We start from the raw sequence: 21,882 nt of genomic DNA on the forward strand, positions 1-21,882 counted from the left end.
CAAACAGCTGTCCTTAGGGTAGTCAAATCCTGGAACAGTTAAGAGTGAATTTTTAAAGTCCAATTATTTAGAGCACTACTGAAGAGCTTCAACATCACATGCATATGCAAAGCATATGGAACAAGAATCTAAAAACAGAATACTGTGCCTTTTCCTAGAGATGTTTCCAGGTCTCCAAGCATTATAAATTCAGCTTTCTCTAGTACAGTTGGGATAGAGTCCTCCATTCTTCTCTTCCTCTCAACCTTTCTTATTCAGCTTTTTGCTAATTAACGTACAGTACACTGGAAAAAGCCCTTTCCCCTTACCTCAATTTTTTATGTATCAAAGAACACACTTTTGCTTCTGTTTAGTATTTTTAGTCCATCATTTCCTAACATCTTTGCAATGATATCTTTCAGAATTCCTTAAATCCAGTTTCTGGATCATGATTTTAGACAACAAGCTGTCAACAGACTGCCAGGCCACACGACACACTGGTTAAAGGACATACAATTCTAGACATTCCCAAACCTCTTGCAGGCTCCTGGAAGCTTATATCCTCACATGCCTCCCATTAATGCACACCCCAGCGTGATTAGCAGTATTCCAAGCTCCCTGGGCTCTAGCTTCTTCCTCTTTCTTGCATACGCTTAAAGCCAGTAGGAAACAAAAATATGTTCATTGTACTTAGGCAATACAAAAATTACTTCCATTAACATATGAAAAGTATTTCAGTCATTACAGTCACAATTGTAAATACCACATATTGTACCTTTATGTCTCACTCCTCAGCTTTTCAAGGTAGATACATAAAGTGAGGCTCATCCCAACATGTTTTTATATCAGATGCAGTACCTGATAGAACATTCAGCTTTTAAGCTTGTTGCTTTAAAGACAACTGCTCAGTTTCTTACACTCCTCCTTGCTTGAATTTATGAGTAAGATTATCCACATGCCATCTTTATTTAATAAACTCTACATCCATAATACTTTTGCCCTAGGATTTATTTCCATGCATTTAAACAGAGAATTCCTTTTCCTTCCTCATTTGCAGCCCACCTAGACAGGCGTGTTGAACTGAAAACAAAAAATCAAGTACCAGGACATTCAGAACAAGCTTGTAGTAGGCTGGCAATCTCAAATCTTCATCTATACCTCAGGCTCTATTCTGCTGGCTTCCAATCTTTTTCTTTACTCATACTCGAAAATAACAATCAAACATTTGGATGCTCCAATGCAACAGCAGGGTGAACACCTTCATGCCAATACAGATGCAGTTGAAAAACCCTACCAGTGTAGATGTGTGTTTACACCTTTCCATTTCCAGAGTAGGAACCAGGAAAGATGAATTCACTTCCTTACAGAAATCTTCTGAAATAGTACATGGCCTCTGAGGAGACCACAAGCATAAGGACAAGGCCAGTTCTGCCAATCTTCAAGATACTTTAAGCTGTTGCAATGTAACTGTAAACTAGTACAGATATTGAGGCAACTATTTACACAGAGAAAAGCCAAACAGCTGCCTTTCTACTTTCTTGCACATCATTTTAGCTATACCCTATTCCTTCCTTTTTTTCCACACAGAATTTAATATTTTCCCTTACTAATTTATCTCCAGTGTCATCTAAGTAAACCTTGGCTACTTGGCCCATTCAGTGATTGGTTTAGCTCTTAAGTAATATTTTCCACTTGCACTGACTCACTTAAAAAAATAAAAACATTCAGTCCTAAATCACAATCTTTTAAGACTGTCAAACTTTTCATCCTTGATACTGTATAGTTCAGACATGATAGTTTCATTTTTGATGCAAGTATTGTGGAGCTGAGGTTATATAATCCTTCTGTTCCACACACTTCTTTGGAATTTTCTAAAGAAAAGTCTGGAAGAGATATGATATTTTTTTTCCCCCTTTACTTTTCATCTCAAGATTCTCAATATTTATGACACTTTATATCATCTTCTTCTCTAACCTACATGAAAAAGGTGCTCAGAACTGCTTGTTTAGTAACATATCATTCCATCTTCAGGTTGCCACTGTGAATCCAGCAAGGACATGAATATTACAAAAAATGTTTTAAACTCTTGATAGCTTCATGGCCTTTAAAGTAACAAAAATAATTAATTCTTACACAGGAATAAAAATGTGCCTGATTAATTTAACAAATTTTACAAGAGCTGAGTAGTTTGTGCAGTTGCTGGCAAAGTTTGCCCCGACTAACTGTTCAGCTGTATTTTAAAGGAAGAAAAGAAGCCAGGAGTGTTTACAACTGTATTACAAATGAAAATTTCAGAAGTTGCACTTTTCTGAAGAACCACTCTATAAAAAATGCATTTTCAAAAAACCAAGAAATCAATATGGAGTCTTATTTTTGTTATGTGAACATAATCATCAACATAACACATCAAAACCCCCAAAGTCTAGTAGGAGTCTTTGAGTTATCACAGAAGAAAAACTTTCCTTCCAGTAAATCATTTCCATCTCTCTCCTTCAAATCTTTTTTAACAGCCATTTTAATACATAAACTCAACTTAAAGTATAGGTTACCACTTCTGGAAGTACCAGGTAAAGACATCTGGCCTGACCACCATTTGTAGCATATTAATCAATATTTAGGACTTGAAGTGATGGTTTTGCTTTTCCTAACCCTTTCGAACCCATGTACCTGCTTATTTTTTATTCCAATACTGCAAATTTTAATTCAAATGCTATGGCTCCTCAACAATCTATTTCTGGACAAGTGTTAGAAGATTACAAGTTGACAGTGTTGATTTCCTCTTCCACGAATTGTTATGCACAGCTAAATTTACTTCCTTGCCAATTATTTTTTTGTTTGTTTTTTTAAACACAAAAGTGATAACTAACAGTCTCCACCTAAGACCCTCAGAAAATGGAGAGGGCAGGTTCTTAAGTGTTTCATGGGACATAATGGGGGAGGGAGAGATGAGGGCAAGGAGACTGAAGTAAAGAAGTAGGTCTTGCCCATGCTTCTCTTGCAGAAAGATAATCCATTATCTTTCACCAGCTGTCACTGATTTCAGAGCTACCCACAAAGCTCTGAAGGTAAATTACTACAGCACATTTTCCAGTAAAGTGTCTGTATTATTCATTCTGTAGCTATCAAGCATACACTTGAAGACAGAGCCATTATAACCAATGTGTATGATGACATATTACAGCCACTGACGCAAAAGATCACTGCAGCAATGAGTGCACAAGTGTGCATTGCTGTTTTAACAACATCACTGCAAAGCGCCTTTTCTAAATATAAATAGGAAATAAGAAGTAAAAAAACCTCTGAGCAATGAAATGAAAGAAGAAATTAAGGAGAGGGAGATATATCTTGTATTACGAGAGGAGAGGGATGATATTTCTCTGTAGTTTTATGCAGCAAGACTCAAAGAAAGAAGTTATTGCCATTACTTCACTACCTGCTTTTAACCCACAAGGTACCTGCATAGTGTGCAGGTACCTCCCAAGAGGGAAGCGATATACTGCAGCTGTGAAAAACTCCCACACATCAACCATAAACACAGTTGAGGGCTCACAACCACAGCATCCAAAAAATATACAACATTTTGAACAAAGTTTCTTCTGAAAAACTAACACACTTTATAAATTGCTCACATACACAGTCCTTGCCCCATATGGGTAATGAACCATTATATTATATAGTAGAGTCAATAAAAGTCTTCACAACTCGGCTGATGGCACACGTTCTCTGGCAAGGATGTCTACCAGACTTCCAGGCATTTAGAAATCATGAGAATTTTGAAAAAATCTTGTTATGTCCCAGGGGTATGCAAGCAACACACTCAGAACCCCAGATATACAAACCCTATTCGTAACTACAACAAACCACTAATAAAGGATTCAGTTCTTGAGTTTTGCCCCATTTGTGCATTGTTATCCTCATCACTGATAGCACTTCCCATGCTATTTTCCATATATCAATATGATTTTGAAACAATATGTTGTGTATTTTGGTTTGTTAAGTGCACTATCATCAAGAGAGTATCAGCATTAAAACCATGTTGCCAAGTCTAACAACATGCAAGTCATAGGAGCTCTTATTTTACAGATGAAACAAAAGAACAGCGACTATGTCATATTAGATCTTTACAAGGAAGATTTGTTTCACCCTGTTGTTAGCAACTGCTTAGGCAGACTCCTTACAATGTCAGATATAAGGGTATCAGGAATCCTACTAGATGGAGATCCCTTTGCGATATGAGAACGTATCCAGCAGAACAGCTAAACCTGTGTTTTTTGTAAAGGATGATTCAGGCTCACAGTCGTGCAGGGATTGCAGGCTCTTCTGAGAGCTTCGAGGAACAAAGCTTTAAAATACCTCAACTGCTATCAAGGGTAACAACTAGATATACAGAAAGCACACCTGGAAAAAAGCACTAGACATAAAAGACAGGTTCAAAGTTCTTGAAACCTGTTCTGACAATTCTCCTCCAGGAACAAGGAAGCAGGTGCATTTATTAAATACATGGCAGAATAATGTGAACAAAATTCAGTTTTCCATCATTTACAAGCCTTAATGTTAAAAGCTTGTCAATACTTATGTTCAGAATCATGGTAAAATGCCAACCAATCAGAATAAACACCTAAGTTACAAAAAAAAAACCAAAAAACAACAAAACAAACAAACAAAAAAAAACCCACCCCAAAAAGGTAATTTACACAAGTTGTGTCAACTACTTTATCTACAGTAACAAGATTCTGTTTCACATATTTCTTTTCATTATGAGAAGTATGAAGAACAACTGGTTCCTATTAAAGGAGCCATGATGTTAAATACATTTACTAATGGAGTGGGGGAAGATAATACTGAACCACTAAATAATTTTAGTTTGGAAGGGACCTCTGGAGATCAGAGTCCAACCTCCAACTCAAGCTGAGATAACATCGAAGTTCAATCAGGTTACTCAAGGCCTTGTTCAGCTCAGGTATATCTCCTACAGAGACTATCACCTCCCTGGCTGCCTCTTCCAGTGACTGACTATCCTCAGGAGGAATATTTTTTCCCCCTTACACAGAGTCACAACCCTTCTTGTCACAATCTGTGTTCATTGCCTCTCCTTGACACTGCACCTGTGAAGAGTCTGCCTCTGTGTTCTCCCTATACACAGAACTGGCAGTTGAAGATCATGATCAGATTCCTGTTCTCCAGGCTCACCAGATCCAGGTATCCCAGGCTTTTCTTGCACACCACATGCTTCAGGCCTCCAACCAAGTCAGTGGTTCTCTGCTGGACTCGCTTCAGTTTTGCAGTGTTTCTTTTGTACTGGGAAGCCCAGAACTGGACAAAATACTCCAGAAATGTCCTCACAAGTGCTGTAAAGAGCAGGATAACCACTTCCCTCAGCCTGCTGGCTACAGTCTTGCTTTTGCAGTACAGTACAGTACACAGGCAGCCTCCGTTTCTGCAATAATGCGCTACTGACTTTAACTAACTGTTTACCAGGATCCCCAAATCTTTTTCTGCAAGGATACTTTCTAGTTGGTCATTCCCTGACTTTTACTGCTCCATAGTGCAAAACTTCACACTTGTCATGCTGAACTTCGTGAGGTTTTATGGGATGGAGGAAATATAACACTGGTATGCAAAAGGTAAAGCATAAAATTTCTGCTGTCCCTGCCCTCAAAAAGCACCTGAAATATTAAACAAAAGATTTATAATGTGTAATACTATCCACAAGGACAGGAAGTTTATGATTAGACTACCTGTAACTCTGATTCTGTCAAAATCAGGGCACTTCTGCTCTAGGTCTGAGCCACTTAAATGCTTGCATGCCTCTAACATTTAGGATAATTACTGCAAAGTCCTTTCCTAAGAGCAGTTAAATGCTTCTCCATCACTTTTTTTTTTTTTAAATGAAAAATCCCCCCTTTTCTTCTATCTCAAAGTGTCAGGTCTTTTGTCTTTACAATTCAAATCAGGAGAGTGGCAACTTCAGGATGCACAAGGATTTATTATTTCTAGAAAGAAAATTAACTCTACCCCAGCTGAAACCAGGACACCATGGATGTAGATCTGACTGAGTCTTGCCTGCCTGGATCAAGCCTGACCAGAATAGCCCTGTTGGCACAGCACTACACCCAGCAGTCTGGTAAATCCTGCTGGCCTGCAATAACATACACAGAGTGATAACCACACTTCAGCTGCCTTAATAACCAGTAAATACTTCTAAGGATAAGATAAAGACAGTCTGTGGGCCTGATGCAGCCTCCAGTTCAGTATCCCTGCTGTGTGTTGTCCTGTATTACGTTATCTGGAGTACCAGGCCAGCAGAACCACAGTTTCAAAACAGCTGTTTGTATATTGTCATTATTCCCAACTTAAATATTAACTGTCCAGGAATCCAAAGGCTGAACTTACTGGTAATGGAACTCTTCAGTTACATAACTGAGTAAGTTAACACAGTCAAACTCAACTCCTCTGCACAATACCATGCCACATGACTAAGGCATTTTGCTACAACTAGTTAAAGTGGGTCTGTAAGGAAAATGTTTGTGCTTCTTCCCTGTGACACAACAGGCTAACTCATCTGCAACTTCTCAGAAAATCTGCTCTGGAAACTGAATTGTTGTGAGTTTAGGAAAAATACCACATTACCCATAAAAGGCAGAAAGATTAAATACCACAGACTCCAGTCTTCACTCTGTGTTTATAACCCAGCATCTAGTGGTTACTAGCTACCAGTTGTTCCATTAGGACCTTTAGATCACTTTTAGCCATTTGTACACATAGTAATTGTATTATTACAATAATACATCTCCTGTAACAAGTCATATAGGGTGAGGTTCTGCATCACTAAAGTTTAATTTCCTTTTTTCAGGTGACTAATGTGAGAGGGTTGCATCCCAAAAGGAACCACTGATAGCAAGTGTGCAGCGAGATCCCCTCTTTGCCCTAAAGAACACCAAAACTAAAAGGAAAGAAAATGAGGAGAGATGCTATATTCCCATTTCACTCAGATGAAGTGCAAATAATCACAGACTAGGTAAGGGAATCCCAATGCTTTAATTTAAAATCTTGAATACAAACTTCTCACTCAAGTATACCTAGCTGTAGAAAAAATACACTTCTTTGGATCTACAGTCCAAGAATAGTCAGAAGCCTGCACAACAAAGCCTGCAGACATGCACACTATGTGTCCATCTCTCAGCACTAACAAGAGACAAGATCATAGCCAGGTAGCCATCATACACAGAAATGGGGGTGGAGAGAATGGTGACCTAACTAACCTTAACAGAAAAAAAGATAAATTTAAGACTAAATGCACTTCTTGAAAAGAAAACCTTTGGAAACATATTTCAAAATTTTAACAGGATCTTCATGCCTGAAGTCACCCTCCTGCTGTTTCTCCTCTGCCTTAATTACAGTAAAATAAAAGACACTCAGAACACTCTGGCTTTCAGTATTGATAATCCAAGTCACATGGGCAGCAGTAAAGGCAGCAGCATACAGAAAAGCTTCCAGAAGAAGCCAACTTTTGAGGAAGGATGTGCAAAATGAACATCACAGAAGTCAAGCTGAAACAAGAGCAGAAATCTGAATGTGTGCAAGGCAATGGAGATGACTCCCGTTTCCCCTCAAGGTACACATGGAGTTCTGGAAGAGAGGAACCAGGGACAGAGGAGTTCCTCAAAAGTGGGAAAAAGGTTTTAGATGCCCCAGAAGTATTACCATGCACTTACTAGAAACCTCATCCTTCCTCAAAATTTGAGGACAGAGATTTCCTCCACCCCACCTAGCACAACTCTAAAAGGGAGTTTTAGATCAAAAAGTTTCAAATGCCTTCAATTAGAAAGCATAGATTCTTTACCAGAAGGGGGTATTTTCTGACCTCATTTTTTTCCAGTACTAGAGGGTTTAAACCAATTTAGAGCATGATCTATTTCTATGTACCTTTCGAGAACTGGACCCAAAGCTTTTCTTTAAGTCTCGTTTATCCAGGGAAGGCATACAGTTTAGCTCTTAGGCTAAGGGACCAATCCTTGCAGGGAAATTATAATATATTAAAGCCTCCTATACTTCAATAGTGGTTGCTGTATTTAGGGTAAATCTACGATATCGACATAAAAAAAAGTGAATCTACATCCCATGAATTACACAGTTCCCAATAAAAGTACAATATGGCCAGAACAGCTGCAACACTCCTTTAAGACTGACTTCCACATATCTACTTTAAGTGAGTTAAAAACTCATTTCACCTTACTTATTACTTCGTCTTTCACTACATTTTTAATGAAAATTAGAAGAGTATAATACAGGTTTAATCTGAATTACAAGCCCAGACAGAATTTTTTATAGAATTCTCTAAAATCCTGAACATGCACATCTTGCTAACATGGCATAAACACGTTTCAAGTAGGACTTCACAAAGCAATTACCCATGTTTATTTTTATGTTGGAAAACAATTATAATTGGTGAAAAGAATCTGGGATATATATAGAATTCTGTTGTTTCTGATCCTTTCTCTTCTTGGCCTTTTTGGGAAAGGCAGCTGTACATATTCAGCCCTCAATGGCACCACCTTCAAGCAAATTAAGAACTATACCTCAGTCTTCATTAATGTACTCCTGATTAATAAACTCCACACATTTTCAATAATTCAGTATTTGGTGAAGACATCCCCACCTTTTTCCAAAGCTCACACTCCTTTACAGAGGTCTCAGGTTGGGTATCCTGAGTCACGTTTCAAGCTTTAGGCTATGGTTAAGTAACAACAGGTTTCAGAGTATTAAGACCCTGATGACATGAATGACAGAAATTAAGATCTCAGGCACTTCAGGATGCCTAAGGCCTCAGCTGGCAATGATGGATGCACCCACTTAATCTGAACGCACCCTAAGTATATCTACAGACATGATTACTGAGGTCTATGCAAAATCTGGGCTTAAGAAAACAGCGAGTAGTTTCCTATTGAAGAAAGCTACATTCATTACAGTGAACAAAGATCTTTATAAATGAAAGGCTGCATTCTGGCAATCTGCATACACTGATGAGAAAAATAGAGTGGAATACTTTAGTATTAGGACACAGCTAAAATGAACAGATCACACCGAACCATAGAAACGTACTCAAAATTACAGACCTAGAATAGAAAAGCTTTTTAAAATTAAATCCTTTGAGAAAAACAAAAAAATACTAGAGCTTCAGTGGGATATATTAGTAAGCACAATACAAGGTCTTTGGTAACTACATCAAGAATATGTTGAAATTCTCAAGTGTACCTTATGGAAGACTTAGAAAATAAACCTCAACTCTGTTTAAAGTATTATCAAAGGCAAAAACATAGTAAAAGGCTTTAACAAGCCCCTTCTATTTTTCTAAACAAATTTGCCTGTAGTCCATCCTACTCAGCTTTTCAGACACAGGTAATGAAAAAGATGAATCTATATTCTGTTAATGGCTCAGATAAATTTTTGATTGTTTAGGTAAGTACTGTAATTTTTCCTTTTTGTAATACCCATCTAAAACCAGGTTGCACAAACTGCCTCAAATTACAAGCAAGGGATAAAATACAAGTTTCATAAATTTGAAGAATCTATAGTAGTTTAACATTCCCAACTAATCTCAGCTACAGATCAACATTTCTAAAACATCAAACATTAATATATAACCATAAAGTAAAAGTAGCTCGCTAAAAAAAAAGCTAAGGAGACAAGTCCCTTCAGTTCTGACTCAGAGTTGAAATAATTTGTTTCTAGTAGGTGTAGAAGAAACTGACTCACTCACACATATGAATTATTTGCAAAAAAAAAAAAAAAAGTTAGTTCATTGTACTGAATCTGCTGACTAAACCAACATCCAAGCCATTTCCAGTGGTAACGCGTAACTGTGCCATATTTTTGCAAAATAGGACAAAGCAATATGAAAATTATTTGGATTTCTAAGTAAGAGTCAGAAAAAAATGCTAGATTTATGGATGCTGATGAAACCTTACCTCTGCATTCTACACCTTATCATGTACCATGAGTGAGAAGCTACTAGCAGCACACATTTCTTTCCTACACAAAGACAAATTTATGACTTATTTACCTCTTTTTGAGTTTTTATACATAAATAAAAATTAAAATCAAAAATATGTCACAACCTTTAACATACCACATAATTCCTCAAGCCCTCACTACTGCTATTCATCAGCAACTTTATCCAGAGGAGGAAAGTGACAATGACTTCCTCCTATGGGACACAAGAAAAGCTTCACCCAGGACATGAGTCATTTTAACAGCACATGCCAATATATCTCACATCCTCCAGACCACTTTACTTTCCCATTGTCAAAACATGACTGTGACATTCAGTGCTAATATTTCACAGCATAAAGTTTTACAGAAAAAGTCATTAGAAGATATTGCCTCATTCTAAAAATAACAGATTAGAAGAGATGTACTGTAAAGGGTCCACCATACATACAGCAGCAGGCTTTGAACCTCATGCCCCAACTACAATGCCATCAAAGCTAACACGGCAGTTTGGGCTACTTCAACAAGAATTAATCCTAACATACTTTTCAGAAGAACAAAACCAGTTTACTCAAAACAGAGAATGCAGGAAACTGGGATTCAGTGGCCATGTTCACACTATTCTGCCAGATGACTATCAAAGACTTTAGAAGCAAACGCGATCCAAGCTATAGTGCCCCATCTCTGACCACAGGAAAGCCTTCAGGGAGCAGGAAAAGGCTCCAGCTGCATCCACACTGCACTGTGCACAAAGAAACCATGGCCATCACCACCACCACTGGCCTTTCCAGAACCTCTGCAAGACACCCTGCCCTAGTGGGCGCACATCCACACCCTCCTGGCTGCTAGCTCTAGTATAAGGGGTTGTAATAGACTTTGGCAGATAGCGGATGGAAGTAGGAAGAATTTAGGCCAGAATCTGAAATTCATCAGCTGTCTTCATTATCCAACCACACTCACTTCACACATGTGCCAACCAGGCTTATCACTCACTGTACAGCTTTTGCCCGCACAGAGAAGGACACTATACAAGCTAGCAGAGCCTGATGTCTTCCTGGCTTTCTATGTATATTTCTGTAAGCAGGGGTGGCAGGGAGGAAGCGCTAAAGGGAAGGATGAGAGGAATTTAAGCCCTTAAGTCAAGATACACAACATGTTATCATGTGACAGTTTTTCCTGGTGCAACCCAAAAAGGCCAAAGACTCTCATAACCAGCCCTCCAAGTCTGATAATTCTAAGGTCATCTCAAAAATACTTAAGGATAGCTTCTGCCTCATATAGCAGCACACTCAGCTACACATTGTGCCCTCACCCCTACCTAGTAGTTTCTCTAGTACATCAGTGCCTGTGGCAGTCAGAGGGCTAGATCTACCCTGTAGCTAGTTTTAAAGATGCTCTAATGCAGGCTGGGAAGACCTTTTCTCAGGTCCACATCTACACTTCTAAATACAACTGCCTTCAGGCTGAAAGAACAGGCTACACACTCTTCTGCAGAAAGGCCACCTGTAAGGTTCTTCATTCCCTCACTAGATATTTTTTGTATTTGAAAGATTAAGGGGCCTCTTTAAGCAGAACTGGAAGGAGAAAGAACATCTGGGAACAGACTTGCAAAGTTCACAGAGCTCCCCTCCCTCCAAGAGCAAGATGCAAACCTGAAGCCCCAGTCCTAACCCAACAGTGTGAATCACTGCGCCAGCACAACAGCAACCCTTTCTGATGAACTTTACATGCATGATTTTTCCCATCTATGGCCTGTTATGCCAAACTGTCTTCGAGGGCTTGGCAGCAGGTGCCCAGTCGGCCTTCTTGTGCTAACCACCTGCAATCTTCTTTCTTTTCCCCACAGCTTCAGCCTCCTTAAAGTTCCCCCTCTCAGCAGAAATAAAAGCAAACACCCAAACATAAAAAAAAAACCAAACAACAACCCCTCCCCAAAAAACCCCAAAACCCAACCAAAAAAAAAAAAAAAAACCAAAAAAAAAAAAAAAAAAAACAAAACCAAACAAAACCCAAAAAAAACCACCCCACAGCCAACAAACAAACAGCCACCATCCAAAAGCAGAACACCAGTTCAGCCAGGCAGCAGACCTTGCACAAACTGAGAATGCAGAAGATAAGTCAGCATTCAAACAGATGGCTCATAGCACATCAGGAGAAACAGTCCATGGAAGTATACCACACACCTGCCTAAAGGTAAAAAACCCCACATTTCAGATCAATCTAAACTACTGACACTGGTTTTGAGGCATTCTCACAGAGAGCACTAGCCAGTATATAGTCCAGGAGTGAGACAACACTGAATGAACTATGTGGGGACATGTGCCATCCTGCCCTCTGTAGCATGCCAAAAGTACAAAACAGGGTCAGAGAAAACAAAGGCTGGAGCAAGAAAGAGAGTCTATGCAGCACCAACAGAATTTTGAATACAAATAAGGCCCATTCCTGTCAGGCTCTTCTCTGAACATGCTTGCCTACTGGCTGCAAACTGTGCCAAGTAGCTGTTCAAAAATGCAGCAGCCAGTTGCATCAGTCCCTGCTGACTGGAAGCAGGGGGCAGTGAGCACCAGCCACAGCTAGCTAAGATAACTCCCGAAAAACAAGGTGATGTCAGACGAGCATGAACATGATGCCAGCCAGCAAGGTGACCTGCAAGCAGCCATTCTAGTGCAGCATTATGAAAGATGCAGATTCCTCAGTATGACAGGACAAGGACTTCCACAGGGAGGAACACCCTGTACCTGAAAGCAGAAGGACAAGCAATGCATGGATATGAGCTGCAGCCATGCTGCTCCAGCACTTCATACTTCTCTCCTTGTCACAGGAAACAGGAACAGCACACCTTTTTTTGCAGGAAGTGCCTCTTTGGAGGTCCCTCTGCAGTGCATGGACAATACCACCCCACAGCACCCAACGCTGGTGTGTACCATAATCCACTGGATAACCCCGAAGGCCACGCAGCCTCCTCTGTGCTTGATGACAACATTAGGTAGTCTTCACTAGTGGCCTACATCAGCTTCAACAAGGAAGGTACCTCCACAGACTTTCAGGCCCACACAGACTGTATTAAAGGCTTTCTAGGACCCAGGACTGTTCAGTTCCAGCATTTCCCCAGATGCCAGCTAGGTTACTCTCCTGACAACTGGAAGGACAAGCAAAGATGGTCAAGCAATTTGGCCTCAGAGGCACAAGTGTTGTAGCAGCCCAGTTTCGCTGATGACTTTGAGAGGAATGAGCAAGTACAACCAGAATAAACAGGACTCCTCACTATTTCTCACTCTGGGAGCAGCAGATGTAGCAACAGTTTAAAAGGCACTAAGCACAGATTCGGGAAATTCTTTCTGAACATGTATACATGGGTTCGCTAACTAATAGACTTAGTCTCAATTCCCAGTAAGAATACTGGGCATCATTTCAATAGTTATTATATAAACAATACAGTGATAACCAATTGGGTGAAAACTTATTCAATATATTTTATTATAAATAAAAATAACTAGAGGAAAAGGTCTTTTGACCTCCTCAACATGCAGCTCAGCTAGCTCTTCTCCAATGACAGTTGGCATAAAGGTATGTGTATTATAATTCCAGTACATGGAAAAAATATAGTCTGTTTGAAAGCTCCATTCACCATGGGAAAGCTATAATTGCCAAGGTTAAAATGGCAGATTCTTACAACATTTCTAAAGCAATGGAAGCCACAAGCTGCCTCAAGGCGAAAGGCCACACCCTACACTCTTCTATGGTTAGCAAATAGGAAGATGATTTTGAAGAAATAAACCTGTGGCAGAACTGCAAGGAAGCAGCAGCGGGACTGATATGGCAGAAGCAATGAGATCCACCATTTGGGGGTCACCAGCCTCTGCAGGTGAGGTGTGAGGCTTTTACAGATGTTGAATAGGGAGAAGGCGGTGTGTCACAGGATAAATGTGAGGCTTAATTTTTGGACTCCCCACTTCCCTTCTCCCACAGTCATCAGTTCCATCACTGCTGCTGTCAGAGAGCTACATCACACAACTCAGCATCTCCTCCGCACCCCACAGCCAGGAAGAAGCTCTGCCTCAACTGCCACGCCTGAACTCTATTTTGGCAATTATGAATGCAAGTCCATTAGCCATGCTGAATCATTTTAAGGGAATTTTATATGTGTGATACCTCACACCCAGTTTTAAATCCAAAATACTAAAGAAATGCTTGTTATGTAGCTCAGCTTAATTTAACCTTAATACCTATGCAGCTTATTTCCATTGTCAATGATAAGTCTCCATTTTGTCAAAAGGAAATTCCTTCCATCTCCAGTTGATAAAGAAACACTGATCTTCAAAGTATATCCCAAATATTTAACTACACTCTTATGCTTCTAAAGACATATAACAGCACAGAAAACTTGTGCACATCAATCCCGAGTATCTTCTAACAGAGAATCACACTGTAATTAAGACTGCACATCATGACATGAGGAAGATTAGTGTGTTCGGCATGATATTTTCCTTATTAGCTGGAGGCAGAAACAAGTTCCTTGTCAGTGGAAACATACTGTGAGGGCATTAGGACACAGATAAAAGGTGTCTTGTTGTTGGTATTTATTTGTGTTTAACAGCTTGAAGGAAAGAGAGGAACAGAGAACACCAAATATAATTGGTTTTAAAAGGTATTCCTTGTTGATGTAACACAAATATAATAATAAATAGCAGTTCAGATTAGGTCCATCCCCTTACCATCAAGGGTCTGGATTATAAACTTTTATCCCGACTCTGCAGCACCAGATGGTAGCTCACATACATTTCAATTATTTATTGAATAGGCACTTTGTTATACTAGGGTAATCCCACACTGAAGTCAGAACTACACACTGTTTTTACTGCAAGCTATACTTTTCATCAAGTCAGTAACCTTTTCACATGCAGTGAACACAATAAACAGAATTAAAAGGAGCGATTTTATAAACAATTGGACAACCAGTCTCTCCATCACACAGAAAGTGACAACACAGGGATCAATCAGTAAGACACAACCACCAGCAGTGCTATAGAAAAAAGCATATCATTCTTTGGCCCTGCCTTAAATCCTTTCCTCAACTTCAGTGCCTGAAGTACCATCCTAACAGTTTGTAGGTGCTCACTCATTCAAACCATCAGCTTGGGAACAAAAGTGTAAAACCAGACTGCACTTTATAGAACACATACAAATCTCCCACCAGAAAACAAATAGGCTGCAGCCTTGCGGGGCAGATGTGATAAAATGGTTAATTATTCAGTTGGCAATTGCATTACTGACGTCAATAGGAGAGTCCAGGAAGTGAATCCTCTTAGTCTGTTAGTGTATGACAAAGAGTGGTGGTCCCCACAGAAATTAAGCAGAACCAGCTGTCCCTACATGTTAGTGCTCTGGTCTGTAATGCTAAAGACATACATTTACATTTACTGAAGTAAATCAGCCCCTCCCTCTCCCTTAGGAAATCCTTTGTTTTGGTCGCTGTTTTTATTTTTTTATTTTTTCTTGGGGTTTGGTGGGTTGTTTTTTTTTTTTGTTTGTTTGGTTGTTTGTGTTTTGTTTTGTTTTTTGTATGAGGGCTCTTTAAAAGCCTAGTTAATTGTACGTGCATGGAACAGCTGATAAACGGGACAATAGACTTGTGAGCAGTGACCTCTCCTCCCTCCCCTCCAATTCTCATTCCATGAAGAAGTTAAGTCACCTTTGTCATACATGATTATTCATAACTTAGTCAGCCAAATAAACCAGTCAGCCGTCAAGGCCATTTTAACATAAATTCATTTAGACATGCAGCAGGGAAAGATCTCTCTCCCCAGACGTGTAGTCAATAGTCTTAACTAAACAACACTGGAGAGAAAACTTTTATCCCAAGCATTATTACAAGTATCCGCGTTTTCTTTTGTCAGCACGCTCCAGACTACTGAGGTTTTTCATTATCAGGCTGCTTAACAGTAGGAAACCATTAAACAAAGCTGTTATAAAGGCTGCTTAGAATTGCTCTGTCCTTCGGGGTCATGCACAAGACTGCATGATAAGCGGTAACTCTTGTTTCTTCAAGACGTACACACACACACCCCTACCCCCTCTAACAGCAACAAATCAGGCCCAAGAGCAGTATCTCAAAGCCGGAGCCTGCTGCTCTCCCTCTCCTCCCCGCCGCAGGTAGGGAGCCTCCGAGGAGCGCTGGATTAGCCTGACATTTCGGGTTAAGCCGAGCTGCGTTTCGGGCCAAGGACACTCCGGTGCTGTTCCTGCTGCGGCTGCCAAGCAGTTCGCCTGGGGCCGAGCGGGGCAGGGAGGAGACCTGCCGGGGTCAAGCCCCGGCTGGCGGCGGGACCGTTCCCCAGGGAGGCTCCGCATCCAGGGGCGGCGTCCCCGCTTCCTGCACGGTTCGGCCGCCGATGGGAGCGACGGGGAGCGCACTCCCGGGGAAGCCGCCGCCCCTCGCTCGGGGATCCCACACAGTCCCCCACGATCTGGGCCTCGCCCCCCTCCCCAGCTCCGGCTTGGCCCCGTCTCCCGATCCCAGTCCTCACCCCACTCGAGGAAGTCGGAGACGTATCGGTCGCGGCGCAACGGCGAGTCGCGGCTGCACTCCGCGTAGACGCCGACCAAGAGGTCGAGCAGGGTCTCCACGCTCAGCACGCTGTCGTTTCGCTGCGGCCCGTCCAGCACCAGCTGCTCCAGACGCTTCAGCCGCACCTTGGCCGACATGGTGCCGCGGCGGCGGGCGCAGGGCAGGGCACGGCCGGGCGGCGGCGAAGCCGGCGGAAAACGGTGTTCAAAGGCCCGTGCGCCGCGCTCAGCCGCGCCGCACCGCCCGCGCCCCGCGCCGCCTCCCACCCCTCACGGCCGCGCCGGGGCCGAGCGGCTCCTTCCACGGGCTCCGCCTCAGACACGGACGGTCCATGGGCCGCACCCGGCCACCGCCTCGCTCCGGCCTCTCCCCAGCGGTGGGGAAGAGCTGCTCCAACTCCCACTCCTCCTCCCCCGGCAGCGACAACCCCAGCGAGCGCGGCCCGGCGCGTCCCTCAGCGCAGCCCCGGCCGCACTCGGCCACGCCCACCACGCAGCGTCTCCGCGCTCCGACGTAGGCAGGGCACCGCAAGATTGGACCGAGCCCCGCGCCGTAGTGGGGTGGAGTTGGGTTTGTCCGGTTATGGTCGCGCTTCGGCAGATTCGCTACGGAGGGTGTGGGGAGAGGGGCAGCGCTGTTCACTTCCGCACTTTCGTTTCCCTGTGTCATTCCAACAGAGGTGTGCGTATTAGGGCAGGGATGGCGGTGCTCTAGAAGCCGGGCAACCCTCTCCGAGCCACCCGGGGCAGCACTGGGCTCTGCCAGGCCATAGCTTCTGTAGGAGGACAAAGGTGATCCCAGCGGCCGCCGTCCCCACGCACCTTCGCGGTGCACTACCCGCCCAGGGCCGATGTGGGGCTTGGGAGGCTTCTCCGGCAGCCATGGCTGGAACCGGTCCTTCCCTTTCACTGCTTCAGTCACGATTCCCTGCTCTGCAGCTGGGCTTGCCCCTGTGGAGACCCTGGCAACGGGCCCAGGACTGGCAGGGTTGGCAGGGCCCCACATATCAGGAGATGGCGCCTGGAAGCTCTAGCTATCTGTACCTTTCAGAACCTACCTGGTGATAGGGTTTTATTTCAAAGCACAGGTAGCCTGGGCAAATAGAGCCCTGTGTGTTAGCAGCAGCTGTCCACACTCCCTGGAAAGCTGAGTGTAAGGCACTCAAACTTTCTGCAGTGGGGTGTTTTTTTTGTTGGGTGTTTTTTTTTTTTTTTTCGTTTTTTTTTTTTTTTTTTTTCTTTTTGCATTAGCACTTACTCTGAGAACTGTTCTTTCTGGAGGCTGCAGCACCTGAAGGCAAGATGCTGAGTAGCTTGAGATGGGAGTTTATGTCTCTAGGAATGCAGCCAGTCAGGTCCTGATGCAAAGCTGAACCGGGAAGGATGCCTTTTCCTTACTTGTCTCCCCTGGCAAATAGCTGGAGTGCTGTGTGTTGAAACTCATCACACTGGAAAGAGAGGCAGCTGAGTGCTGGTTCTGTCAGGGCTGGGAAACCCCCTGCCTCAGGAGCTGGAGCTAAACAGGGGTTTGTGCCATGGTAGCTGCGGTTGCCAGGGGTCCTTCGCAGTCAGACATAACATGTCAGTTGATGAAAGGACTGTATGTTTTCAACCATTGCCTTCAGGGCCATTGGCTAGACCAAATCCAACCAGTGCAGCATACATGGAGCTGCCCTTTTCAAAGGATCAGGCACATAACCAGACAGAGCTAGATGGACTATTGTGTAGCAGAAAGTATTGCTCCCAACGTGACAGAGAGGTCCAGCAGATGGTTACAGACATACTTGTTTCTGGAAGCCCTTGCCCTCAGGGCACCAAATACCTGTTAGATCTGAGAGTTATTCAGGTTGTAATAATATCGTGCTGTGCATTTGGACCTACTGCCTGGATCAAGAAGGTACAGGCATATTGGGACCTGTTAATTCAAAAAAATGCAAGTCGATAGAAGATCTTTTATACCCTGAACCTATAATTTTAAAATAAAGAAAAGATACAGTGGACTAAAATAGTTTGTTTTGTTTTTCCTAAATTACTTCTATTTGTGCTTCCTTCTGCAGACACCCACTTGAGAAAAATATTTCACGGCAGATATCGAAGTCTTCATTGTTCTCTTTCTGGGTTCCTCCTTGATTACAGTTGTCTCACCTGATCTCAAACTGTTTAATATCACAGATACATTCATTTGCAGGATCCTTCACATTTTAACAATCCCTTTTTTGTTTTCTCTTTTTTTTTTTTTCTGTTCTGTTGGGTTTTTTTAAAGGAGAGTTTAACATTTTATACTTGTTACCAATTTGGAGACTCATTTTTGGGCAGTTGATCAGAATTGATTTGACTAGGGAGAGCAGAGTTTTCAAGATCCTGTTACAATATCTATCTTTCCCCTTCTTATCTGTTCCTGCAGATGGTGATTATCACCACCTCCTTCAGCAAGAAAGAGATTATAAAGGAAACCGCAGCTGAATGAAGAAATAGCTGTTTTCTGCCTATCAGTCACTGTAATGTTTCCAGTCTCAGTCTGTTTTTCATTAGTAAAATTCAGGGATTTCAAGCGCTATTCCTGGCTTACACCAGTCAGAGGGAAGAATCAACTCCTGTGCTGGGAAAATGACAGATGGGTGACAGATGATATTGAAGCCTGCTTTAACAACTATGGAAGGCTTAGTGTATCAGACTGGCACGTGCAAGATTATTTATGAATGATACTGCAGGTATTCCAGAATTAGTTGAAAGATTTCAAAAACTCTTGCAAAGATTTAAAAGCCTTGTGTACTGTAAATAATGCTGAGTTTCCACAGCAAGGTTTTCAGTTACAAAAATCTACCGAGCTGAAAAGTGACATTCAGGATACATGCTAAAGATGTATGTAAGCTTGGAAATGTAGCTGAATGTATTCTGCTTCTGTTACTCATCTGTGCCAATTCCATATACTAAAAATAAGTGTGATCTGGATAAAATGAATTAAATGATCCATCTTACCAGTTCCTTTTTCCTGTGGTATATTTCAGTGGAAAAATACAGCCCCCTTTTCTGGAACTGATCTGATTTTAAAAATCCTCTTTTTTATTTTTTTGTGAAAAGAAATATAAGTGAAGGGTTTCTTAATTACGTATTTTCTGGAATCATTGCAGACCCACAGAACTGAAGGCATTAGGTCCATATGGCTACTGAAAAGTTTTTTCAGATCCAGTCAAGTTAGGATTTTTATTTTTTTTTCTAGATTTGGCTGTACTCCAAGTAACTTAGTAACTAGTAGAGGGAGAAATTCTGTTACAGAATTTTGATGGCAACAGGAAATAGCTGTGTCACCACTTTATGGCTTCAGGAAAATCCACCCACAGATCATTTTGGAATTGAGAAGAATGAAGAAATATAAAGAGTATGGGTAGAAGTTGCAAACATTGCTCATTAACAATAAAGACCCCCCATGCTAAAACAAAACAGCAAAAGTGAAGTTGTTTCAAGTATCTACTTTGTCACTTTCAGAAAGATAATTCTAGAAAAAAAAAAAAGCATCAAGCTGCAGTCTTTTATTTACTTTTTATTTTGATTGGTTTTATATTAATAAGCAAAGCAGAGACTTTGAAGAGCTAGAAAATTTAGCTAGAAAACCTAAATATATTCTTCTCATTAAGGAAATGAGATGAAATTTCTAACTGAGAGAGAAGTTGGCTAATGTGCATCAAGGGAGGAGTTTTCTAAGGGTTCGGAAAGCAAAATATAATTAAGTTGAAATCAGAGAAAGTTCATAGGAATGAATTCCAAAAGTAGAATACAAGAAAGAGTTAAACATACCTCAAAGCAGCACAACTGGTTTATATCTTGTTGTTATCCTAGACTTTCCTTCCTGGAATTATTTTTTAGGAAGCTGTCACCTTTCCAGCTCTGTTTGTATTTGGCAATATTCTAAAAAATTCCTTCTTGCCAAAAGCAGTTTAAATCTACAGCTGTGATCCATATTGGGAGCCAAAAATAGTCTATCAGTGGGGGCTGTCTTTGATGACATTGCATCATGTAAGCCTGAACATTGAGCTAATGTACTTGATATTAAAAACAACAGCAGCTAAGTCACCATTGGTGTGATGTCAATAATGACGGGAAGCATATAGAAACTTCTCAAAGAAGACAAAGTCTCTGCTCTTTTGGTGATGAATGCTAGAACCCTTCCTCAGCTTTCAAGGAGGTCTGTCTGCCTCAGCTCACTATTAAAGCACTAGCTGAGCAAGGGAGTTTCACAAATGCTCTCATCTTTGCACGTAATGATGAGTGAAGTGGTAGGAAAGAAAGGGCAGTTCCTCACAGAGAAATGCTGGGAAGGGCTGAGAGTCTGGTCATTTCCAATTTTTACTAAAATGCTTTCTCATAACAATAATTAAAAGGAAAAAAAGGCAGCAAAGCCATCTGGCAAGCTACCTTCTGCTAAGTGCTTTGTGCCATTTAGTGCATTTGTCAACAGAGCTTCTGTTGTGCTCTTGTATCTAGCTTTTAATGATGTCATAGCCCAACATTTTGGACTGAAGGTAAGGTAAACTGGGATATGAAAAGATTTTGCATTTGGTATATGCTTTCCTAAAGAGAAAAAAAAAAAAAACCAAACCCAAACCCAAAACCAAACCTAAGGAAGCAAAAAATCATTAGGTGCATTAGTAGAGACTGTTAGGGATACTATCACTTCTGACTGGTTTGTTTTGGAGTATTTAGGGAGCAGAGTGCCAACATAGGCAAAGAAACCATGCTAATCCCTCTTCCAGTCTAGATGCAGCAGTTTCCCAAAGACATTGTTGGCTTTATTTTCCTCAGTATTTTTTTTTTCTACTGTAGTTTTCTTACTCAATAATTTATGCCTCTTTAAAATTCACCTGAAAGAAGGGAACTTGCCTACCTATTGTTGCTTTAGGAAGCTGTCAGTCTTATTGATCAGTATGTATCCTGATTACAGACAGTTTAATAGAAGGAGCACATCAAATTAGCGGGTTTCCCATTCCATTCACACTTTGAGAGTAGCATTAACTGAAGTGGGCAGCTGCTTCCATCAAAATCATTATGATGACACTTGTTCTGGGTTGTTGGGGTTTTTTTGTCCAGAATTTGTCTGAAGATGACTGAAGTGCAGGGAACTAGGGGTTTAGATGAGGCCATTATCATGGACATCTGGAGCAGAATGTCATCACCACATTTAGGCAACATAACAGCTCATTTTTATTTCAGTCCTGATTTCAAGTATCCTAAAGAAAGCAGTGGCTCAATGAAGCAGTCTGCTTAGGCACGCGGCAGTGTTGAAAGAGTGACAAAACAAAACATAACACCCCCCCCTTAGACTCACAGTGCTTCAGGGATCTTCAAAGG

At 41.5% G+C, this 21,882-nt stretch overlaps 1 protein-coding gene across 8 annotated transcripts in view; it reads right to left on the reverse strand.

Annotated features, from left to right (window-relative positions):
• Positions 1 to 17,001, reverse strand: part of CDC42BPB (CDC42 binding protein kinase beta) — a 96,239-nt gene extending 79,238 nt beyond the window's left edge. For all 8 annotated transcript variants that reach the window (XR_013956978.1, XM_080619019.1, XM_080619018.1 and 5 more), the window contains exon 1: positions 16,497 to 17,001. Coding sequence is in view for 7 of the 8 variants with exons in the window: in XM_080619019.1 (XP_080475145.1) it covers positions 16,497 to 16,674 (178 nt within the window). In the remaining variant the exon portion in view is untranslated. The remainder of the gene's footprint in view (positions 1 to 16,496) is intronic.
• Between the last annotated feature and the right edge of the window lie 4,881 nt (positions 17,002 to 21,882).

This window comes from Psittacula echo (assembly GCF_963264785.1).
Source record: "Psittacula echo genome assembly, chromosome: 5".
Taxonomy (NCBI): Eukaryota; Metazoa; Chordata; class Aves; order Psittaciformes; family Psittacidae; genus Psittacula; species Psittacula echo.